The sequence below is a fragment of the Ricinus communis genome, chromosome 1 (genome assembly GCF_019578655.1).
Source record: "Ricinus communis isolate WT05 ecotype wild-type chromosome 1, ASM1957865v1, whole genome shotgun sequence".
NCBI lineage: Eukaryota > Viridiplantae > Streptophyta > Magnoliopsida > Malpighiales > Euphorbiaceae > Ricinus > Ricinus communis.
Window position 1 is genome coordinate 2,430,309 of NC_063256.1, and position 21,739 is coordinate 2,452,047.

General features: G+C 33.5%; 4 protein-coding genes and 1 non-coding gene across 7 annotated transcripts; 4 read left to right on the top strand and 1 right to left on the bottom strand.

Moving 5' to 3' along the window:
• The first annotated feature begins 357 nt into the window (after positions 1-357).
• LOC125370724 (RING-H2 finger protein ATL67-like) lies at positions 358-1,849 on the top strand. The gene is given in 2 exon segments (XM_048377342.1): positions 358-879; positions 882-1,849. Coding segments are annotated over 2 exon segments (654 nt in total). The 5' UTR covers positions 358-803; the 3' UTR covers positions 1,460-1,849.
• Positions 1,850-2,628: 779 nt separating this feature from the next.
• On the top strand, positions 2,629-4,333 carry LOC8286695 (probable methyltransferase At1g29790). The gene has a single exon (XM_025160068.2). The coding sequence runs from the start codon at positions 2,780-2,782 to the stop codon at positions 4,208-4,210; it is 1,431 nt and encodes a 476-aa protein (XP_025015836.2). The 5' UTR covers positions 2,629-2,779; the 3' UTR covers positions 4,211-4,333.
• A 4,968-nt stretch (positions 4,334-9,301) lies between these two features.
• On the top strand, positions 9,302-11,477 carry LOC8286696 (reticulon-like protein B5). The gene is made up of 5 exons (XM_002511884.4): positions 9,302-9,756; positions 10,090-10,270; positions 10,396-10,537; positions 10,865-10,934; positions 11,032-11,477. Exons 1-5 carry the CDS (start codon positions 9,555-9,557, stop codon positions 11,196-11,198), a joined length of 762 nt encoding a protein of 253 aa, XP_002511930.1. The 5' UTR covers positions 9,302-9,554; the 3' UTR covers positions 11,199-11,477.
• An 878-nt stretch (positions 11,478-12,355) lies between these two features.
• Positions 12,356-19,915, bottom strand: LOC8286697 (golgin candidate 4). 3 transcript variants are annotated; one of them, XM_015728940.3, is made up of 15 exons: positions 19,475-19,914; positions 18,871-18,969; positions 18,433-18,561; positions 17,323-17,490; positions 17,103-17,241; positions 16,923-16,987; positions 16,107-16,274; positions 15,910-15,984; positions 15,623-15,763; positions 14,732-15,028; positions 14,577-14,642; positions 13,781-13,983; positions 13,537-13,591; positions 13,050-13,232; positions 12,356-12,788 (listed from the first exon to the last, which is right to left on the bottom strand). In XM_015728940.3, exons 1-15 carry the CDS (start codon positions 19,682-19,684, stop codon positions 12,462-12,464), a joined length of 2,325 nt encoding a protein of 774 aa, XP_015584426.1. In that variant the 5' UTR covers positions 19,685-19,914; the 3' UTR covers positions 12,356-12,461. The 3 variants fall into 3 exon arrangements, with proteins under 3 accessions (XP_015584426.1, XP_015584425.1, XP_025015326.1); XM_015728939.3 differs by having other exon boundaries at positions 15,623-15,766; positions 19,475-19,913; XM_025159558.2 differs by lacking the exons at positions 12,356-12,788; positions 13,050-13,232 and adding an exon at positions 13,239-13,424 and having other exon boundaries at positions 15,623-15,766; positions 19,475-19,915.
• A 1,560-nt stretch (positions 19,916-21,475) lies between these two features.
• LOC112538420 lies at positions 21,476-21,622 on the top strand. Its single transcript, XR_003081620.1, has one exon. It is a non-coding gene; the product is annotated as a small nucleolar RNA snoR145 (small nucleolar RNA).
• Positions 21,623-21,739: the final 117 nt, after the last annotated feature.

Sequence of the window (21,739 nt, forward strand, 5' to 3'; positions counted from 1 at the left end):
CTTTCCTAAATTATTAAGAGTTGGAATTGATAAGTATTTATTTCAGCTTCTTTAATAATGGTTATTTATTTGAATAAATTAGTTTTAATTATATAAACCTCCACCTTTTAGCTGATTCATTAGTGAGTGAATAAAATATAGTCTAATAAAGTTGATTTATAAGTTTTATATTTTTATTTGTATAAGAAATTATTTATTCGATTTATATTTATTTAGACTTACTTGTTGGACTAAAATCATGGATTTAAATAAATTTATAGATATTCAATTTATTATTCGTATTTATTAGAATCAGTGGAGTTAATTAAATTCGAAAACCTTGCAGCAGCACAGTGAGCTGGAGCTGCGTTATGGATGCAGTCAGCGCATAACACAAGAATCACTAGTTTCAAGTGTTCAATCATCACAGGATAGAAATTCCTTAGAAACCTTTTTGACCAACCATTATCATACGTTCACACATTGGAAACAGAATATCCCTACAAAAAAACAAAACAGACGACTGGGAACCTCGACACAACACTCATGTTCTTCTCACCTGTTGTTGGAATCGAGTCTAATAGCTCAAACAAAGTAAAGTACAGACAACATATCATGAAAAAACAAAACAAATGAACACTGCACCAACCTTCAAATCCCAAGCAAAAGGCCCATCCAGCCCAGAATTTGTACCCTTTTTATTCGTTTGAGTTAATAAATGCAATGCTCTGCTTCCAGACCTAAAGTATTAAATGCAGCAGCTGGAAAATCCACCCACCTTCCCTCAAAAAAATCTCCCCTAATCCCTTCCCTTTCTCCCTCAAATGGATTCTTTTAATTCCTCCTTTAACCTCAAATGTCCACCACCTTCGTTCCCTCCTCCTCCTCCTCCGCCACCATCATCTCCACCACTCCATCCAATCCTTCCGGCTACCTCACCAACCTGGGCCTTGGCTACTCAATAGCCATAGCCCTAGGCTTTCTCGTCCTCCTCTCCACTATCCTCCTCGCTTCCTACATCTGCTGCCGCGCTTCTCGTAACCGCACCTCCAACTCTAATAATGATAACAACAACAACAACAATAACAGTAACCCCAATTCTGGTACTGATGGTATAATTCTACCTCGTATTATTTTCGTTGCTGAAGATGACGAAGAGCTTGAACGTGACCAAGAAAGTGCAGCTATTGGTCTTGACCAAGCGGTAATAAATTCATATCCGAAATTTCATTTTAATAAGGAGGGGAATACTGATACTACTTGCTCTATCTGTTTGTGTGAGTATAAAGATATGGAGATGTTAAGAATGATGCCTGAGTGTAGGCATTTCTTTCACTTATGTTGTATTGATGCTTGGTTAAAGCTTAATGGTTCTTGTCCCGTTTGTCGGAATTCGCCGCTTCCTACTCCGCTTTCCACACCCTTATCGGAGGTTGTTCCTTTGTCTCAATACGCGGCGGATCGAAGGAGGAGAAGGTGATTTTATTTGATTGCTTGTGGAATTGTGGAGTTGTTGATGGTGATTGATTCTTGGGGTCTTATTTTGGTGTGATTTGGATTTGTAAATTTTTTTCTTTTCTAATTAGGCCCAGGTTGTCGGATGGGAATTGATTTTTTTTTTTTTTCATTTTGGATGAATTATGATTTTGATTTGCCAAGGCAGAGAAATGGAGAAACAGACTAATATAGACTGTTAGCTTGTCTTTCTAGTGTAAGAATTGGGTGTTACTGTTTAATTACATTGAGTTGAACATTTTTCTTTTCCTCTGTATTTTGACTGTAGAATTATGTTCTCTTTTTTCTTTTCCAAAAAAAACAAAAACATATGCATGGCCTTTGCTCTCCTTCTTTAGAGAAAGAGTTTCTTTTATTCATTTCTTATTGTGCCTAACATAGCTTTTGTACGATAAATTATTTACTTTCACCTCTAGATGATTAATGTTAATGTGCAGGGATTTCTCAACCAACATTTCAGCAACAAGAGTGAAGTCTTGTTAAGAAACACTATTAAAAACAGCAACGTTACTTGTAACATACACAAGAGAAGGTCCAGTGCGTCGGTGCATGTAATGCAAATGCTTTAATAACATCTAATACAATCATTTTTTAATTACTTCCAAACTGGCCATGCCTTTTCCTTGCCCTGCATTTCTGCCTGCCTTTATGTGAAGCTCAAGTATTTTGGACAGTGGCACATGTTTGTTTATAGTCTTGTCCTTTTTTTATATTACAGCAGAAAGAAACAGAAGACAGAAGAGCTATATATGTATTATATCAGTGCAGGAAAACTGGGATCTTTATACGAACGAGATGATGACTGCGAGTACTATATAATGTGTGTTAGGTTTAATAGCATATATAATAATAGAATGATGTAAAAAGTTGACTATCTATACTCAAAGGCCCCTTACTATGTAGAAAGTTAACTGCTCTCAAGAAGCTCAGCACTCAATAAGATAATTATAATATACAATTTCTGGCTCTGATCTCAAAATCTTCCAATTACAATTACTTTCAAGATCGTTTGCCAATTAAAATAATATGATTTGTTGTCAAACCCAGGAGCCTCATCCTCCTCCCCTGCCTCTCCCTGCCAATACCTTTCAGCTTCAGAGTTTCAGGTATTCCAACACAACCCCTTCCTCTGCTTCTTTCATTCTATGCCAGCTCTTATAGTTAATGTTTTATGAATTCTTTTTGTTGGTGTCATCTATAATATGTGAGCTTGTTTAGGATGTGACTTGTTGTGGATCTTTTAGATACTTGGTTTTGTTAAGAGTTCTTCCTTAGTGTAAGGCAGATGGGGAAATCTAATATTTCTGTGAAGATAGGAAGGTGGTGTGGAGTACTTCATAGACCAATTTTTATGCTTGGTATTTTGACTCTGTTGATTTGCATTGCTACTTTATCCAAATTCTACTCCATCAGATCTGTTTTTATTTCTGATACCTTATACAATCATTTTAATACCGAGCATCAGAGCAGTGTTAGAAGTGATGAAGTGGCAGTTGCTGTTGGAGATATTGTTCGAAAAATCCAGAACGAAATTAAGGAGATAAAAGATATACGAGCGGATTCAACTTTGACATCACATTTGTCAAGATACAGTAATTTTCTTGCTGACATTTTGGGGCTTATAAAGTCAATACAAGCATCACATGAAGGAGTTCATCAGCAAAGCAGTGAATTCGGAGGTGTCCATCCTCTATTAAGGCCAAAACGACAGTCAGATGAACCTGGTGATTTCTTCCTTATAGAAGAGATTCGCAAGTATATAAGGATCAAACCTAACAGGTTAGGGAAACAGAACTTCATGGGAGCTAATGGAACATTCACAAGCATTGGGCATGCTTGTTTTGCCATGAAGAAAGAGCTTGAAGAGTATATGGATTACGATGTTGGTGAAATCTGCAACGATGACTGGAAACTGGCTCAAAGGCTGATGGTTCATGGATGTGATCCATTACCAAGAAGGAGATGCTTCTCAAAAGCCCCGCAACTGTACAGCAAGCCATTTCCTATAAATGAGTCGATGTGGAAGCTTCCTGATAATCGAAATGTCCGATGGAGTCATTACAAATGCAAAAACTTCACCTGCCTAGCTAACAATAGCACTCGTAAGGGGTTCTTTAAGTGTGCAGATTGCTTCAATCTCACAGCTCATGAAATGCCCAGATGGATCAAACACGTAGATCTCGATCCCAGCACGAATCTTACTGCAGACTTTTTGATACCTGAAGTGCTTAATATAAAGCCTGGAGAGATCAGGATTGGATTGGATTTCAGTGTAGGAACAGGTACTTTCGCAGCTCGAATGAGGGAGTTCAATATCACAATAGTCTCAGCAACAATCAATCTTGGGGCACCTTTTAGCGAAATGATCGCTCTAAGAGGACTTGTACCTCTTTACTTGACTATAAATCAACGGCTTCCATTCTTTGATAATACACTGGATTTGATACACACAACAAGATTTCTCGACGGTTGGATTGATTTTGTGCTCCTGGACTTTATATTGTATGATTGGGACAGAGTTCTAAGGCCGGGGGGTTTGCTGTGGATCGACAGCTTCTTTTGCCTGAAAGAAGATCTGAATGATTATTTGGAATCCTTTAAGATGCTAAGGTATAGAAAGCATAAATGGGTCATCGTTCCAAAGCTAGACAAAGATGATGATCGGGAAGTTTTCTTTTCTGCTGTCCTAGAAAAGCCTCCTAGACCCTTTCGTTAGTTGTTTCATATTCGATGTTGTAATGAATATGATTTATCTATGCTGCCTTAAATCTTTATATTTCAAGAAACTTCTGTCAGTTGATATTTTGTATAGTGCAATGCATGGACTGTTCGGAATACACATCTCTCTCTCTCTCTCACACCAAAATTCAATGAAATAGTAAACAGATGATTTTTCTGTTTATATTTAGCTTTTTTCGTTACAGTCCGTTAAAAGGGCAGTGAATTTTATTTTCTTTCTATAAAGCAGCAGGGAAGCTAATTCAAGGCCCCAAAAAATAAAGGGAGCACATCAATGGTTGGATAAAACAGAAAAAGCTAGCAGCCATATGTATTCTCAGCCAAGTAATTATGCAATTCATGAAGTAGGACCAACATGGGTTATCAAGTTCCTATATCAAAGCAGTGATTGCTTTTCCTTTGTTTCTATTCTTTATTTTTGGACGAGCTTGAGAAGGTTTATATTTCTTATCTTTTACTTCTAAAATGGTCACACATTATCACTGAAGGAGAAGACTGCTTTTGAATTTTTTTATTTTTGATCATGTTATGACTCAAAAAGAATAGAAATGAAACATAATATCAATGGGCCACCCCCTTAATAAAAATTGATTATGACTGGGTAACCACTAGAACGTTTGAAAGTGCACCAGAGCAAAGATAAAAAGAAGGGAATTTTCCAAAATTCTATTTGGACAAACAATCTTGAAAAGAATGTGTGTGGTCTTGAAATAATGACACCCTCTAGAATGGGGGAAAGTGGACAAGGGAGTATTCCAATTTCCATGTCATGCACTGAAGCCAACAAAAGGTTACCAGTGACCTCTCTGTTTACTGCCAATTCGGGGAACTTCTTAGCTAATTCATATGCCTTGTTTGGTGGCCGTACCTTTTGTTTCTCTGCGGTCTCTTTGCTCGACTTCTGCCTGCGGGTGATTCCTTCGTGATCTGACATGGGCTTACAAATTAGGCCCGATTACATTTCTGGGCTTTATCGGTATTATCCAAAAACAATTATTTAAAAAAAAAAATTACATCATATACGTTATTTCTTCTTTGCTTTTCTTTTATATGCTTTGTTTTTAATTTTTAGTTTTTTACTTTTTGTTCTCTTTCTTATACATTTTTTAGCTTTTTTTGTTTTCTTTTGCCTCTAACTATTTTTTTTACACTAAACCCACTTTTCTCACAATTTTCTTCTTTGAAATTCTTTTGTTGTATGGTCTTTTAACATTTTTTTTTTCTGTTTTCTCTATTTTTATCTTTCAACTTCTTTCTAACTTTCCACTGTTTCTTATTTTTTGAATTTTTCATGCAGGTGGTTTTTAAATGTAATGGTAAGAAATTATTAGAGATTTAGACAGTGGTTCTTTTTCTACTAGTAAAGATTTAGATATAATGTGTAAGAAAAATAATTCTCATTCTATGATAAAGGTAGTTGAGATTTTAGAAAAAAAAAAAAAGAAAAAAAAGTTTGATCTCCTATAAAGCATAATGGAGACTTTGTGCTTAAAAAGGAAAATGTTGTTGATGACTCTCCTTTAAAAAAGAATATTGATGTTAAAACTTCAAAAAAATAGAAAGGAAATATTGATGCGGATGACAAAATGCAAATCTTGTTAGATTTTTTTTTTTTAATTAGATCTTCAAAAATTAAACTTATAATTTTTTTTTATATTTTACTAGTTTTACAAATGTATGGTCTTTTTATAGAAAAAGATTATGTGTAATTATGATTTTAAACAAACTGATGAACATCATAAGAGAGCTGTGATTATATTGTTTTCTTTATATACTCGAAATAAGATTAATATAAAATATATACTCATAATAAACTCAGAATATACTATCTACTAATAACCATGAGATTTTAAAAGTTGTTATTCTTCGATATGAGAATGCATATTATATCAAATTTTACATATCTTATATTTTATTCTCAGTATCCATTGTGGTGAAAAAAATGGGTATTGTTTTCATATTTAAATAAAAAAAGATATAAAATATGATTTTTACAATCTGAATGGAAAAGTTTTAGTAAGAATTAGAGTAATATATACTTGAAATAAACTCATTATATACTCAATATATAATATTTACCGTATTCATTTGGGTCAATAATAACAATACTACTTTATAGAGATATTTTGTCAAATATTTAAACTACAATATCTGATTAAAAAAAAAATTGCACTTCAATATGATTTTTCATCTAAAAAAAACCAAAATACAAACACTAAAGCTAAAGAATAATAGAAAAGAATATATAAATCATGTTTCCTTATTTACAAGAAAATTTCTATCAATACCTCAAGCAATTCTCAACAACAATAAAAGTAATAGTCCAATTTAAATCCTTTCAAATCAATCCAAATTCAAGTTACTTTAGCTATTTTACTCTTCTTTTTTTTTTCTAAAAAGAAAATATTTGGCCATCAAAATCCATCTTCCATCCCATAAATCAAAACCAAATATTCAAATATAACAAAACAATACAACAAACAAGAGAAAGTTTAGAAAGGCAAATAACAAGAAATGACTATGACCATAGTGTAAATTTCATCTTCTCTTCAATGGTACTTCTCTCTATTTACAGATTGTTTATTGTAGATTGTTATAGATTTCTTGAGATTTTGATGTGGTAATTTTATTTGAATTAGTTGATGCCATTTTTTTGCTTTTGGATATATTGTTTTAAAGTAAATATGCGTATTTTTACATAAATTGTATAAAAATAAGTTTAGCTTTGAAGCGTGTTTTGGTAATATTTTAAAAATGAAGGTATAAAGTTAGACATTTCTCTAAATTTCCCTACAAGCTTATGAAATTGTAAGCATTTTCACATCCAGATCCCGGAACTATGGAGGTTAAGAAAAAAGAGGAAAGAATCTAATAATTATATGTGTAAAGTAGTTAAAATATAATTTGTTAGATAATACATTAAAACTATAATGCTAATTAAAATAAAACAAAATTAAAAAAAAATCTATCATTTTCGTTTATTAACTTGAAGAGGATATGATTAATAATAAAAATAAAAATAAAAACAGTTACTATACGAAGGTTAACCATTAACTCTTTGAACAGTTGGCCCCTAATAAAATAAGCAAAACTGTTTATATCTAAAATTAGGTTTGCTAAGTTGAACTTAAAAGTCTCCTTACTTTTTATCCAAATTTCATAAAAGCTTGTGAAATTAAAGCTCATGCCCCATTTTATTGGGAGAAATTGTTGGATAATCTTTATTGATCATCACGGGAAAATAACAAAATTAAACTAGTATAATTTTTTAAGCTAAAAAAGTTTTTTGATTATTTATATATACATTGATTTCTGAAATCTATTTTTTTTATTTATATGTTTAATTTTCGACACATGAACTTTTTGTTTTGATATGTGTATTTATTTTTTACACATTGTTTAACTTTATAATTTTTCTATTAAATTATTGATCATAATTTACTTTCATAATTAATCACCGACTCTAATTCTAAAAATTAGTATATTAATTATATTTTAATATTATATTAACTAATAAATAATTTTTTAATCAGATTATGATACTAATTTTATTTTAAAAAATAGTTTATTAATTATATTTTAATATTATCTTAATTAATAAAATAGTTTTACAATTAGCTAATAATTTTAATTTTAAAAATAATATTCTTAATATTATATCTAATAATAAGAATTTCTTTAACTGTATAATAAATTTTTAATTTTAAGAAATAATGATATCATTTATACTAGTATGTTAATTTATATAATATTAAAATTAACTAATAAATAATTTCTAAAATAATTTATATCCAATTACATCAATAAAATTTTAAAATTTAAAAAGAATTAAGGACATTTAAAAATAGTTAGTATGCTATTAATTTTAAAATTCTATGAATATTTTTAAATATTAAATATTTTATTAAATTATATCTATTAGGGTAATTTTATTATTAAAATAATAATAACGTTATCCATCGAATAGTTATTATAAATCAACAACCAAATTAGTAGGTTCATAGTCTCCATCACTTCACATTGTGATTGAATTTGATAGAATTAATTTGTTATAATTAGTTGAAATACTTCACACGGAAGAATTCTAAATTTTTATTATAGTAAATATATAAAATATATTCTCTTAAACATTATTTATATTAGATACGATATTAATATTGCCTTTCAATTTATATGATCAACAATGAGTATTGTATTATAATTGACACCCAAAATAAAATTATCTTCATTCTTAGTCTTTTTATAACAATCTATATTGTGCATTTTATCAATTAAAATAATTTAAGTTTGATTTTGTGCTAATTAAAAATTATTACACAATCAAAACTTTTTATACCAGAATACCTTATCAATTGATCCCAAAGTTTAGATTTTGATTAATAAAAATAAAAACTAACCAACTTATTTAAATTTCCTTTTTGACGAACTAAGTTAAATTTGAAGTTTATAAAGAGATTGAGAAATAATAATAAATAAATTTTTTATATTATTTTTATATAAATATAAGAAAAATAAAAAAAATATTTTAAGAATATATTCCACACATTAGGCCACCGTGGAGCCCACTGAAACATCAAGTCCGTAAGGCTAATATTACAAAACAACCCCGTAAGAGCAGTATATCTTTCAATATTAGAAAACAACCCCGTAAGAGGGTTATATTTGTCAAAAAGAGAAAACAACCCCGTAAGAGGGGTATGTTTGTCAACATTAGCAAACAACCCCAAAAAACTGGTATGTTTTTTAATACGAGAAAATAACCCCGTAAGAGGGGTATATTTGTCATTATTAAAACAACCCCGTCAGAGGGGTATGTTGGTCAATATTAGAAAATAACCCCGTAAGAGGGGTGTATTTGTCAATATTACAAAACAACCCCGCAAGAAGTATTAGCCGTCCATTCCGTCCATCCAACCACAATGCGTCGCCACGTGTCATAAATATACTTTACCAGGTCGGTGCCTTTCTAGACATCAAAAATCCACCGTCCTTAATTGTCTCCACGTTTCTTTGTACTAAAAAGGATCTCCTCACCACATCCTTGCCAGAATTTCAGTACACGTCGTCACTCCTCGATCTTTGAAAATCTAACGCCGTCTACTTTTTTCCATTTCAAATTCTAATCGAACCACCCAGGTTCGATCAAAAACCCGACCCTCAGGCTCGGACCTCTCTGCGGTTTATATAGCCGAGACCACATAATAACCTACATTTTCACTCCTTGCACTCACTCACTCACTCAATAGGTACTTCCCTGCCACCGGAAAAATTCATTTCGGGGAATCAGGGTTTTGGATCTGATTTAGCGGATCTAGGTTAGCATGGCAGAGCATCCTGAAAGTCCGATTGAATCAGTGATGGAGAAGATAAGTGAAAAGATTCATGCTCACGATTCGTCGTCTTCTTCTGATTCAGAATCTGATTCGGAGAAGAAACCGACATCTCCGTCTTCGGTAAAAGCTAAGATTTTCCGGTTGTTTGGAAGGGAGAGACCTGTTCACCACGTGCTTGGCGGAGGAAAGCGTAATTTACTTGCCCTTTTTTTTTTTGAGAAAGACGGATTTACTTATTCTTGTTCAAGTATAAGTTGCATATATCTATATATATTTATAGGCCTAGTTTGTTTGTGCTTTTACATTCTGCTAAAATTTGATTGAAATCGATTTTTATTGGTTTCTAGTCTAAGAAATTTGCTATATTTTGCTGATAATAAACATTGCAAAGTAATTGAAAATTTTCTTGATTTAGTAACTAATTCATAATTAAAAAAAAAAAGAAACGGATTGAGTACTTAATTTTTGTAGAATATCTTTGAATAAGTTGTGGTAAGACATTAATATTTTAGAATTGATGCAGCTGCTGATGTGTTCTTGTGGAGAAACAAGAAGATCTCGGCTAGTGTGCTTGGAACAGCAACTGCAATCTGGATCCTTTTCGAGTTGATTGAATACCATCTCCTTACTCTAGTGTGCCATATTTCGATCCTCACACTTGCGATTTTGTTTCTGTGGTCCAATGCCCATACCTTTATCAATAAGTAATCTTCTGCTTCTTCTTTTTTTTTTTTTTTTTTTTTTTTTTCCGTCGTTTGTTTGTATGATGTATTAACAATTATAGGCCACACTTTATTTATTTCATCTTTTTAACGTGCAATGTTTTTAGGACTCCGCCCCGAATCCCACAAGTTCATATTCCAGAAGAACCAGTCCTCCAGGTTGCCTCAGCTCTCACAATGGAAATCAACCATGGTTTTGCGGTCTTACGTTCTATTGCATCTGGAAAAGATTTGAAGAAATTTCTAGTTGTATGTTCCCTTTATTTATCTAGTCCTATCTACTTCAAATTTTTAAAGGCTTCATTATAGTTTAAGTAGCTCATTTGTTGTTGCACTATTTTTTGTCTAGGAAAGTTAATGATTTGACAATTTTGGTAGGTATGAATAAGATTTTCTTTCTTTCTGTGGATTAGATTGTGCCAGTATAAATGCTTAATTGGTAGTTTTGGTGCTGCCTTATTTGTGAAGCCTGCATCCTCACCATTCTCGTGACCTTAACTTATTATGCAATTAGGAGATATTTTTATTTTGTGTTCGGATTGCTAAACTTGGTTGAGTGTTTGTTTTCAATTTCAGGTTATAGCTGCATTCTGGGCCCTATCAATTGTTGGGTGTTGGTGCAACTTCTTGACCTTGTTCTATATAAGTACGAACATTGCAACTTATTTGATATATCTTTGCATATTCGTCACTTTAGATGCAATTACTGATATTTCTTTTTTCCTTTAAAATTCTTAAAACAGCCTTCGTTTTACTGCACACTGTGCCGGTTCTATATGAGAAGTATGAGGACAAAGTTGATCCGTTTGCAGAGAAGGCAATGATTGAGATCAAAAAGCAATATGCTATGTTTGATGCTAAGGTTTTGAGTAAGATCCCAGTGGGAGCATTGAAGGCCAAGAGGGTCTAGGGAGATTGGTAGATTTGTTGTTGTGCAGACGACTGGTAATCTTGGGTTTGTAGGTTGTGATTGCTCATATTTGGCTAGAGCTCTTTCTTCTTTTTACCCCATCCAACTGTTCTCCAAGCTATTAGGATTTGCAGTTTTGAGTTACTTGGGTATTTCATGGGGTTACTTTTTAAGTAGCTTTGTTTTATGAAAGCATTATGATCTGTCTGCAGGTGGTAACACCTCCACAATTGGATTTTGGACCTTGTTTTTATATCGGATGTCTTTTGATTCCTTGTATACATGGTTAATCTATTATTTTGAACTGCTATTAGAGTTTTAGTAATGGTAGCACAGCAGAGGATGCAAGGGGAGGGGGTTTTCTTTTAGGACAACGAGGAGCAGGTTAGCTCTATATGGAGCTTGGGTGGAGTTCTCTCCTAATGATCCCCCCCAAAAAGAAAAAAGCCAGGAAATCTAGGCAGGGAAAAATCGTGATCACCAGTAGCGAGAAAAAAAGTAAACATTGTGCAACATAACGTAACTTTTTATACGTTTGTGTGAAACAAAACATTATTTTGCAATAAACATTTTAATCAGTTAGGACGAATGCGGCATCTTGTGTAGCTGATATCTGGTCTGTTGAGTTTTGATTTTATGGCTGTCATTCCACGGTTAATAGACTGTCGGGATCATGCAAATGGGTTGGATTTCTGACCCTTTTAAGCACTAAAGAGAAAGAGTAACTGGGAGATCTTATTTTGTTTGTTGTATATAAATCAAACACAAGATGAACCGAGAACACTCGTAAAATTTTACTATTATAAAGGCATCAATGACCAGGTGTCTATTTTTCCTTTTCCTTTCGGAGAAGGGATGAAAAACTTTACTGTTTCAGAGTTCAAAAAATGAATGGCCTATCTTCAGGTTCCTCGCGTCATAGAAGTGCAACAGACAAGAAACGGGAGTGCCAAGTGCCATTTTAAAGCAGAAGAATCGACGAGTCATGGCCCATTTGAGGTGAGAATCAATATTAATTTGGGCTTGGCTTCGGCTGAAGAAGTCTAACTATAATTGAAGTAGGAAATTTCAAGCTACTAACAACGATACGTTGATATCTGTTACTTATCACCCCAGTTTTTTTCTGCTTTTGTTTTTCTTGTAAAAGAAGAAGCAGGTATCTCTAATTTTGATATGAACGAATTAATGAACAAGATCGCAAGCTACAGCATCAATGAAAAAAATCTGTTACTTTGCCTAATTACACACAATTTAGACATATTTTCAATGTTTCAGTAATCTTGAAATCCGAGAAGTGCTATCCGAGGATGTTAAAGGAACCGTCGAGAACTCAGAATCAGAGTGTTCAAATGGCCGTAAATTTCCTTGAACAGGGAGGGGACTATAGTCCGGGGTCGGAGAAAATTTTGGTCTCGATATGCCAGATATAGTACCTGCTGTATTAGGTATTGAAGGTGGGGTTGGTGAACCTGAAATAGGACTTTGTCCTTGCGAATCCTCCATGAGTCCACCTCTATTTTCTGCAGATTCCCTCCTTTCCCTTTCTTCAGTTTGCTTGAGAAGAAAATCAACCCACAAATCTGCAAAGGACTGAACACAAATAGACTTGAGACTCAAAACTGTACTCATCTACTACCAAGGAATTTTACACAATAACAATACAGACTGCAGTGAAATATATAGTACGACAGAGATGCAGTTAAGATTATAAGGCCATGACTTTCGCCACTACATGTAAGAATACCAAAACATGGACGCACAAACAGCAGATTAAATATGCCTCTTAACATAATCCAATCATTTGTTTCCAGTTCAGCTATTAATAGTTCGCTATGAGGAAAAACAATAAACCTGGTTCTCAGATGCTGCATTTGCATGTGCATCAGATGAACTTCCTCCCAAGATTCCACCAACTAGGCGGCCGGGCAGCCCCAAGACTCCCCGAACAACACCTCTGCCACCTTGTTGAGCAATACCTATCCTCTGCTTGTCTTCATTAGAGAATCCAAGCATGCGAACCATGAGATCCAGAACCTGTATCCCACCATATAAGATAAGTCACGGCCCACCAGAGAGGGAGAATCAAGAGGAGAAAGCGGGAAGACAGAAAAAAGGTCCAACAATGGGTGTTTAAACAAGTCGCAATCCAAAGTCTGTGAGACGTGGAACAGTCGAGGATTCCAACACAGATAAATGTGGGAAAAGCAAGTTCTCCAGATCATCCAACTGTGAGAGATAGCTTTTGACCATGAACATCATGAATTTAAGCTAAGAAAAGCAGGTTCTCCTCTCAACATAATACATCATCCTAATCAATAGTACGATGAAAGATGCACACCTCTTTGCTGTGGTTCCTCTGGAAGTAGGTCACTAGTAATTTGATCACAATGCGCCTGTCAAGAAAAAGCCAATCATTTATTACAAATTGTAATCTCCATTTCCATCAAGGAAACATGACACAAGCTATCCTATTATCCTAGCAACTAGACATCACCACGTGACTGCTTAATGTGTACTTTTGGATTCGATGCAAACAGTAACAAAAGAGCAGAAATTTTACTGAGAGAACCAGACAGGCTAACCTGTCAACTAGAAAATCAGAATCCACGGACATTCTATTGAGCCTGCTCATGCTCTGCTCAAGAACACGACGCAATTTTGCATTGTCTTCCTCAAGCTTGTTTACTCTATTTTTCCCTTCTGCTAGTGTCCTTTCATTATGTGAAAGCTTGGCTAAAATTTTTTCTTTTTCTTTCTTTAATGCCTCTGTTCCTTGCTCTGCATCCTGAAGAAAGCAAGGACTTGTAAATCTCCTTTGGAGTAAAATGCTCTTTTCAAAACTGAAACAAAACAACTTTCCACACAAGGAGAAAATAAAATTTGCTTGCTTTGAAAGAAAATCATCAACTGATCAGGATATAAAACTTTCAGCAACAAGAAAAACAAGCATTCAAGAATCAATGATGTTCCGGCTTTTTAAAGATAAACTAGGGGACTCAATCTATAAAATGTGGGTTGGATGTGAAAAAGATACAAGCCACTAACTCTTGTATAAGATGCAACCTAGAACATTAGCTAATAGCTATAAAAAGGAAAGAACATAAGGAAGGATAAGAGAATTCACTTGATACCAACTCACATTAACCAATATAGGCCAATACTTAACTGCAAGTTGGCAACAAAGTTTGAAAAATATCAAAAGACGAAGAAGAACAGAAAGCCTTGAAACCTAAACTTGCTTTTGCACCAACTAGTAGAAAAGAAAAGAAAATCGAATGATACTTACAAAAAGTGCTAAAAAAAAGAAACGCATTGCAATTCATAAAATAATAATAAAACCAAATCATAATTAGAAGTAGACAGAAGGGAAGGTCCTACTTTCAAAAGCTCTGAAAGTTTAGCTGTTTCTTCTCTTGCTAAAGCCAAGTTCCGCTCCAATTGTTCCTATAAATGCAAGAATATAACTAAAATTAAATAATTGGAGATTGCACGATGATCCAAGAAGAACCTTTACATCAACATAAACAGTTTACCTTAGCTTCAATTTCAGCAAAGTACTGACCCAATGCAGTTTGAAGATTTAGAAGCTCAACATTTTTTGAATCTATAATGCTCATACAATTTGCTAGTTTCTTATTCAAATCTTCAATTATTTCCTTGGACTTCTGGATTTCATTGTTGTTAATCATCCTGACTTCCTCCTGATTTGCAATGGCCTGCTTCAGCGCTTTCTCCAAATGTAATACTTGAGCCTTCTGATACTCATTATTCTCACGAAGTTCTTCAATGATTTTACTGTCCTCGTCCATTTTCTCTGATTCTTCATTTTCCTAGACATATAGTAGCAGACACAATCTTTATTTCGAGCATAGACTGCCGAAAACCAGATATCTTGCATTCACCTTAGCATGCAATGAGAATGAAGATACAAACAATGAAAAAGATAGTATCATCATTATAATTGAGCATAAAAGCATATAAAAGAAAAGAAATGGGTATAAATAAAGCACAAGCACTAGCAGAAGCTTAGCACGGAAACCTCAAAATTTTAAAGAAAAATGAATTTCATAGGGAACAAGCAGAACAATGTATCTTTAATGTTAGAAGTATCACAACAGTTGCAATCCTTGTTTAAAACCTTAATCAACAAGCTCTGCCTGCTATGAAGCATTTAAGCAAAACAGTGAAACTACAGATGCCTTTAATCATTCAAAACACGGAGACTTCGTTATTTTTAGAAAATAGAATGTTAAATAAAGATCAATCCATTGTGCAACTTAGCTGAAATTCAATAACAGTATTGTAGCTGAGGATTGAGGAATATATAAATCTAAATAAATGAGTAAAACTACAAAACCACCCAAAGCAAAGAAAAAAGACCACTTAAGATTACAAGAGAAAGTACGAGTTGTACAAATAGCAACCTTATCTAATAAATGCTGCTTAAGCCGAGACAATTCTTGCAATGCTTTATCCCTTTCATGGCGGGTCTCCTTCAATTCTTTCTCCAATTTTTGCAATGATGACTCCATTTCCTTTGCGTTGAAACTTCCAGATGGGTCTACCTTCTGAGAAGAAATGAGAAAAACAAACAAGAAATATTCACATAAATAAAGAAACAATCGAGTTGCATTTCCATGGTCAGTGAAAATTGCTAATACTCAATAATTAATATTTCTGGTAGGCGCATGTAGAGAGAGAGAGAGATTACCCCATCCAGGGATGTTTCGCCAGGTGAAGCATTTCTGCTCGTTTCCAAAGCAGCCTCAAGTTCATTCTTCGCTATCTACAAAATGACAGCATTTGAAGCGCCCAATACAACAAAAGTGGACATAAAAAAATTCTACTACTAAAACAAGGCAAATAGCTTGCATGACAATTCTTTGAAAAATAAACAAGAATATTAACCTTAAGGTTAGCGTTCTCCTTCTCTAATGTGGCAAGTACCCTTTTCAAACCCTTCACAGTATCATCAGCATTTTCATCTTCTCTTCTACTTAATATAATTTGCAGTCGTCTTATCTCTGATATTTTCTCGTTCAACTCGTTGCGTATTTTACTCATCTCCATAGAAGTCTGATAGTAATGATGTTGAAACAAATAGGTCAGAGACTCAAAATAAGAAAGAAAGTTTAAAAATAAAAAATTCAACAAAAGCATCACTGTCAAAGCATAAAAAGAAATTGAAGCAAAATAAAGCTCTAGAGCCACAGTTACCAGCATTACAATTCAAAGCATATGAGATGATAAGAATACAAAGATTATATGCATGTAAGTAGCAGAATATAAAAATTCTCACTAACTCAAATTTCTGGAAGTACTTTAAAAATGGAAAAATGAGATGAATCAAGGAAGAAATATATGTAGGTAGATACCAATTTGAAAGCAAAAGCAGAAAATCCACTAGATCTTTGAAAAGGAAAATCAATCAATGGGTTATTACAACTTAGACATTCCATTAGACCAACAGTTTGTTGCCCTTATCAATTTACACTGACTAGGTCATTTCAAAGAAAGAAAGCGTGATAATGTGCAACATGGTAAAATAACAGCAGTAAAGTCCTCAGAGATGGATCAAACAGACATTTATATTACCAGTAGCAAAAAATCAATGAACATAACAGGCTCATGCTTCAGTACATGGTCAATATACAACTGTTAAAAATTAATTCCTACTAGCACAGACTCTTCAGTAAAGATTTGGTATCAAGTTCAAACACTCACTTTGGATTCACCCATCTTTAGCGTCCTGACCTGCTCCTGAAAAGATTCATTCAACTTATGTTCTTCTGGAATTCACAGAAAGGGTAAAATTTTTGACAGTAATTCATCAGAAATTACAGAAAGACTTGAGATGAAAAATTATGAATAATCAGAACTAGGTTTCAGAGTAACAAGGTATACCTTGTAACTTTATCTGTACATTTGTTACTTTATCACGTTCCTTTTCAAGTTCCAATCTAAGCTGTTTTATTTGTAACTCATGAGTAGCTTGCATTGCTGCCACCAATCTATTTTTCTCCTCTAGCAAATCTGCAAGCTCCTAGAAGGCATTCATGTACCTGTTGTCAAGTTCATACATTGTGTAAAAAACAAGAGAGTACAGGATAAAATACACCATTACCTTTTCCTTCCCCTGATGAATGGCATCAGCTTGATCAGAACGTATAATTCCATTGCCTACTCCCTCCTGCTTTGAGAAAACACCATTCTGCATTTGGTTTCCAACATTACGGCTTTTTGCTTGAGTTGCAGATTTATGCTGTTGGTTGGGTGATTGATCAACAGCTCCCTGCACAAATTACAGAATCATAGTTACTCCAGTTCATCTATTTTCCTAAATCAAACAGACCTGATGTTTTGACATTTTGAGCAAGTAAAAGAAATCCACAACATTTTGAAACAACCCCCAGATGCAAACCCTTAAATATTTGGGAAGAAAAATACTTAGAGAACCCATATCACAATAGTTCCAACTTAAATGCAGCAAAGAGGAAGCAAAACATGAGAACATAAAATCTGGTTCAGGATTTAATAACATACAGAAGAATTAGGCCTGACATGGTTCTGATATGCAGTATACATAATCCACTAACCTACTGAATAACATTCATGGTGACACGTGCAAATCTGCCATAGTTCCAAGTCAAAAGGTGCTATCAGCAATTCACCCCAAAGATGCATTTCCAATGTTATATCTTCATACAAGAGTATGTGATTATATGTCTCTCCTTGCTAGTGGGGCAGCCAATTTGCAGATGGTTCTGATGGATAAGAATGCTTTGTATATTATTCTGATTCACCATCATTAAGATTTCGGTATATATAAATGCAAGCCTAGAACGGTGAAAAATACTATAAGATAAACCCTCACAATCAGTGACTGTCGCTTTCCATTTTAAAATGTTAAATGGGCGCAATACAGAGCTGGCTAATGAAAGATCAGAAAAAGTTAGGAAGCGCATTTATGCTGGTCAGGTAACAATGTGACAACATGTATGCATGCACTTGTAATAGATATCTAGTTTTAACATGTTGATAGATTATAAGTAGAATTATGCCACAAAAGATACATCCAAGCATCTGCACTGCATGCTGACGAGCTTCTCAAAGATATGAACTGAACAAGAATCATAACATATAAAAGGAGAGACAAGGAGTATTGTATAAAAAATATATGCAACAGCATTAAACAAGAGGATTAAAATTCCAATTGACAGATTTCAGGAAATACCTTAATAACATGGGTGTTATTTGTTGATGCCTTTGGATTCTCACTTCTGGAAACATTCAGAGCTTCCTCTGTTGCATCCAAATTGTGCTTCAATGAGCCATTTTCTTGGTTCAATCTAGAAATTTGATCCTGTAAATTGGGCAGCAAAGCAATGCTTTTAATTTGTCACCAATACAGCTTGCAGAAACTTATACAACAAAACCATATTCCTGAAAAGCAAACTTGATTCAGAGTTTAAGCCACTATGCTATAAGTTGCATATCAAATATTCAATCATCTAACTTGCTACAATTTTGTTTTATGGACTCTGTGAATTGCCACCCACAGTTCCTTAATTTTTATTTTTGCAGTCATTGGTGGATAAATATACTAGTACAAGGCTAGCTGAGAAATTTACAAGTGCACAAGTGAACACCCAACAAACAAGAAATGGAATACCTCTTTCTCCTTTAATAAAGCCGCATAATTAACTGATAATGCTTTAATTTCTGATTCAGATTCTTGAAGCCTCCTAATTTCTGCTTTGTACTGTTCAATCTACACATTGCACAAATAATTTAGAACTTTTATGTCAAATTAACTATATAATCCACAACGATAGCAACTCATCTAATAAACAAAAAAGAAGGTTAATCACAATAGCAGAATCAAGACACTTATAAGATTCAACAAACAAAAAAATAATAATGTAATGAATAAAAAATGATATAACAATTTAGCATAAAATGTTGGAAATTTTAGATAATCATCACTCCACAGATTTCCAATAATAATTAACCACGAGCTTGGAAGACACGTACTAGACTTGTAAAATCTCAATTGAACACAAATGAAATAAGACTTGTAAAAATATTGACTAACTGTAGTTTACACTGAAAATCACTCACTTCTTAGCTTAAGTGTACAAATTTGAAACTAGCATTTCTTGGGATTTCAAATTAAAAAAATAAATAAAGATCACAAAACCCCCAATTGATCTAAAACCTAATGTGTTTTAATTTGGTGCCAACGTAAATCCAATACAAGAATATATATAAAATACCTCAGAATGAAAAGACGAGTCAATTCCATTGGCTATTGGAGAGCGCAAAGCCGGCTTAGAATGAGCAAAACTGTGAGAATTTCTTCGATCAGAGTAATCGCCGTCATTGATGGAGGCATAGATCTCAAGCTCCTCTTCATCACCATCGTCATGTACATCCAGTGCAATCTTGTTTAGGTTTTGTTTCAAAGCTTCAATCGAGCTCCACATAATTCAAAAATCCGATTAATCTAAATCAAATTTCGAGGGAGTTTGGTGAATTTGCTAAAACTGTATTGGTTGGCGTGCTGGTGAAATTTTTCAGATTTGTATGCGTTTGTCTGTGTAGGTAGATCTGAAATTGGGAGAGAGCGTTATTATTATTATTATTATTACTATTAGTTTCTTCTGCAATGAATTTAGTCTCTTTTTTCTTAAAAATAAAAATAAAAATAAAAATAAATTGATTAGGATTACAGGGAGAGAGACAAAGTCCGTTGCGTGAGAGGGTCATTGGAAAGGTCTTATAGTTTTGGCCCGTTACGACTTGCAACTTCCAATTCAGCTTTGGCTAATTGAACCGTTAGTTAGTGGATCATATTTGCTTATTACCGCCTGTTTGCGAGTCAAACTTTTGTAGCGGAAAATAAAAAAATTTAAACTCTGTTAATGTTTGTTTTAAGTTATATCTGAATATAATGTTAATTATGCACGTATAGATTCCATCTTAATTACTTTATTATACAAAATCATATGTATAAAATTTTAGGAATTTTAAGTTTTAAAAAGGAAAAGAATAAAAACCAAATAAAAATTCCAGAGAGAAAAAATATAATCAGAAAATGATGAGTTACATGTTTTAAAACAAAATAAAACATATACATTTTATGATTTCTCATTTTAAAACAAACAAACAAGTTTTAATAAAAAAAATTATAATATCTATCATATCTATTAACTATCATAATTTCTGATTTACAGTTCCATAATCGGTTCCACAGCTGGAATTTAAACTCAATCCATTAGATACACTATTAGAAACACCTCTAAGAGCTGCTGAAGTCCAAAATTATTTAGTGTTTTCTTAATTTTAGATTTCAATTCATTTTAAGATTGATTTATGAAGAAGTAAAATAAAGTATGCAGTGCAATAACAATAATAAAGTAGTGAAAATAAAGAGAAAAAACAAGCTAAGAATCGAAGTAGCGAACAAGTATTTTTACTGGGAATAGTGGATGAGGCAATGGAAATATGGTGACTGCGCAAGTATTAATATGGTGGCTGGCTATAATGATAGTAATCGTTGTAATAGTTATTAGGTTTTTGTTTATTTGGGGCCAGCAAAGCAAGGTTTCGCGAGATAAATCAGCCCAAAAAGAAAAGGAGTACGCTGCCCCTAATCTTTGTAAATCAAAAACAAAAATGAAAACGACAAGACGAAAGAAATTAAAAAGAAAATATAGCAAAATTAGGACTGATCCAACGGCTTACGGACATCGAACAATCAAGCCGCGCTCTCTATAAAAGCACCACCTCTGCCTCCTCACAGATAGATAGTACTCGGCGGAGAGCGGATCTAGGGTTTTGTTTTTGAAAACACAGGGCAGCCGCCTGCTTCTTTTTTCATTGATTTCCCTTCTATTCTAAGTTATTTTCGTAGGAAGAAATGAATAATAAGATGCGATGACGATTGCATAGTAGAGAAAATCGTTGATTGTGTGATGGTTTTTCAGAATCATCAGCAAGATGAGTCTCTTGTTTTGGTTCGTATTCACTGAGCATCTTTTCCCTGTAAAGTTTTTCTTTAATTTAAAAGTTTTAGAGAAGAAAACGAAGGGACCTATGGAAGGAGTGCGATATAAGAAAATGCACTCTTCTCCAAGTTTACCTTCGGAGATTGGCGTCGATGGCTGATCATATGAACCATGATCTATTTTGGAATGATTTTTGAGTTCGCAGATCTGATTTTCGTACATATTTATTTGTTTATCATATAACTTAAGACTTAAGATTTAGGTTTAAAGCGAAGGTCCCAGCAGGGAGGCAGGACTCTGAATTGAGGCCTCTCTAACAACAATAGAAATTACCTTCGCAGATTAATCTGCCGAATCGTAGGATGCCCTGAATTTTCCATTTTTGTGGCGTCCGGAACCCTCGGCTATATCTTTCCATGATCCTCTAAAATTTGGTCCTAAATTGTAATCCTATAACAACGAAAAAGTTGTATTCAATATCCATATTCCTTATTGTTATTATTTTCACTTTTAAATTTTAGTCGAATAATC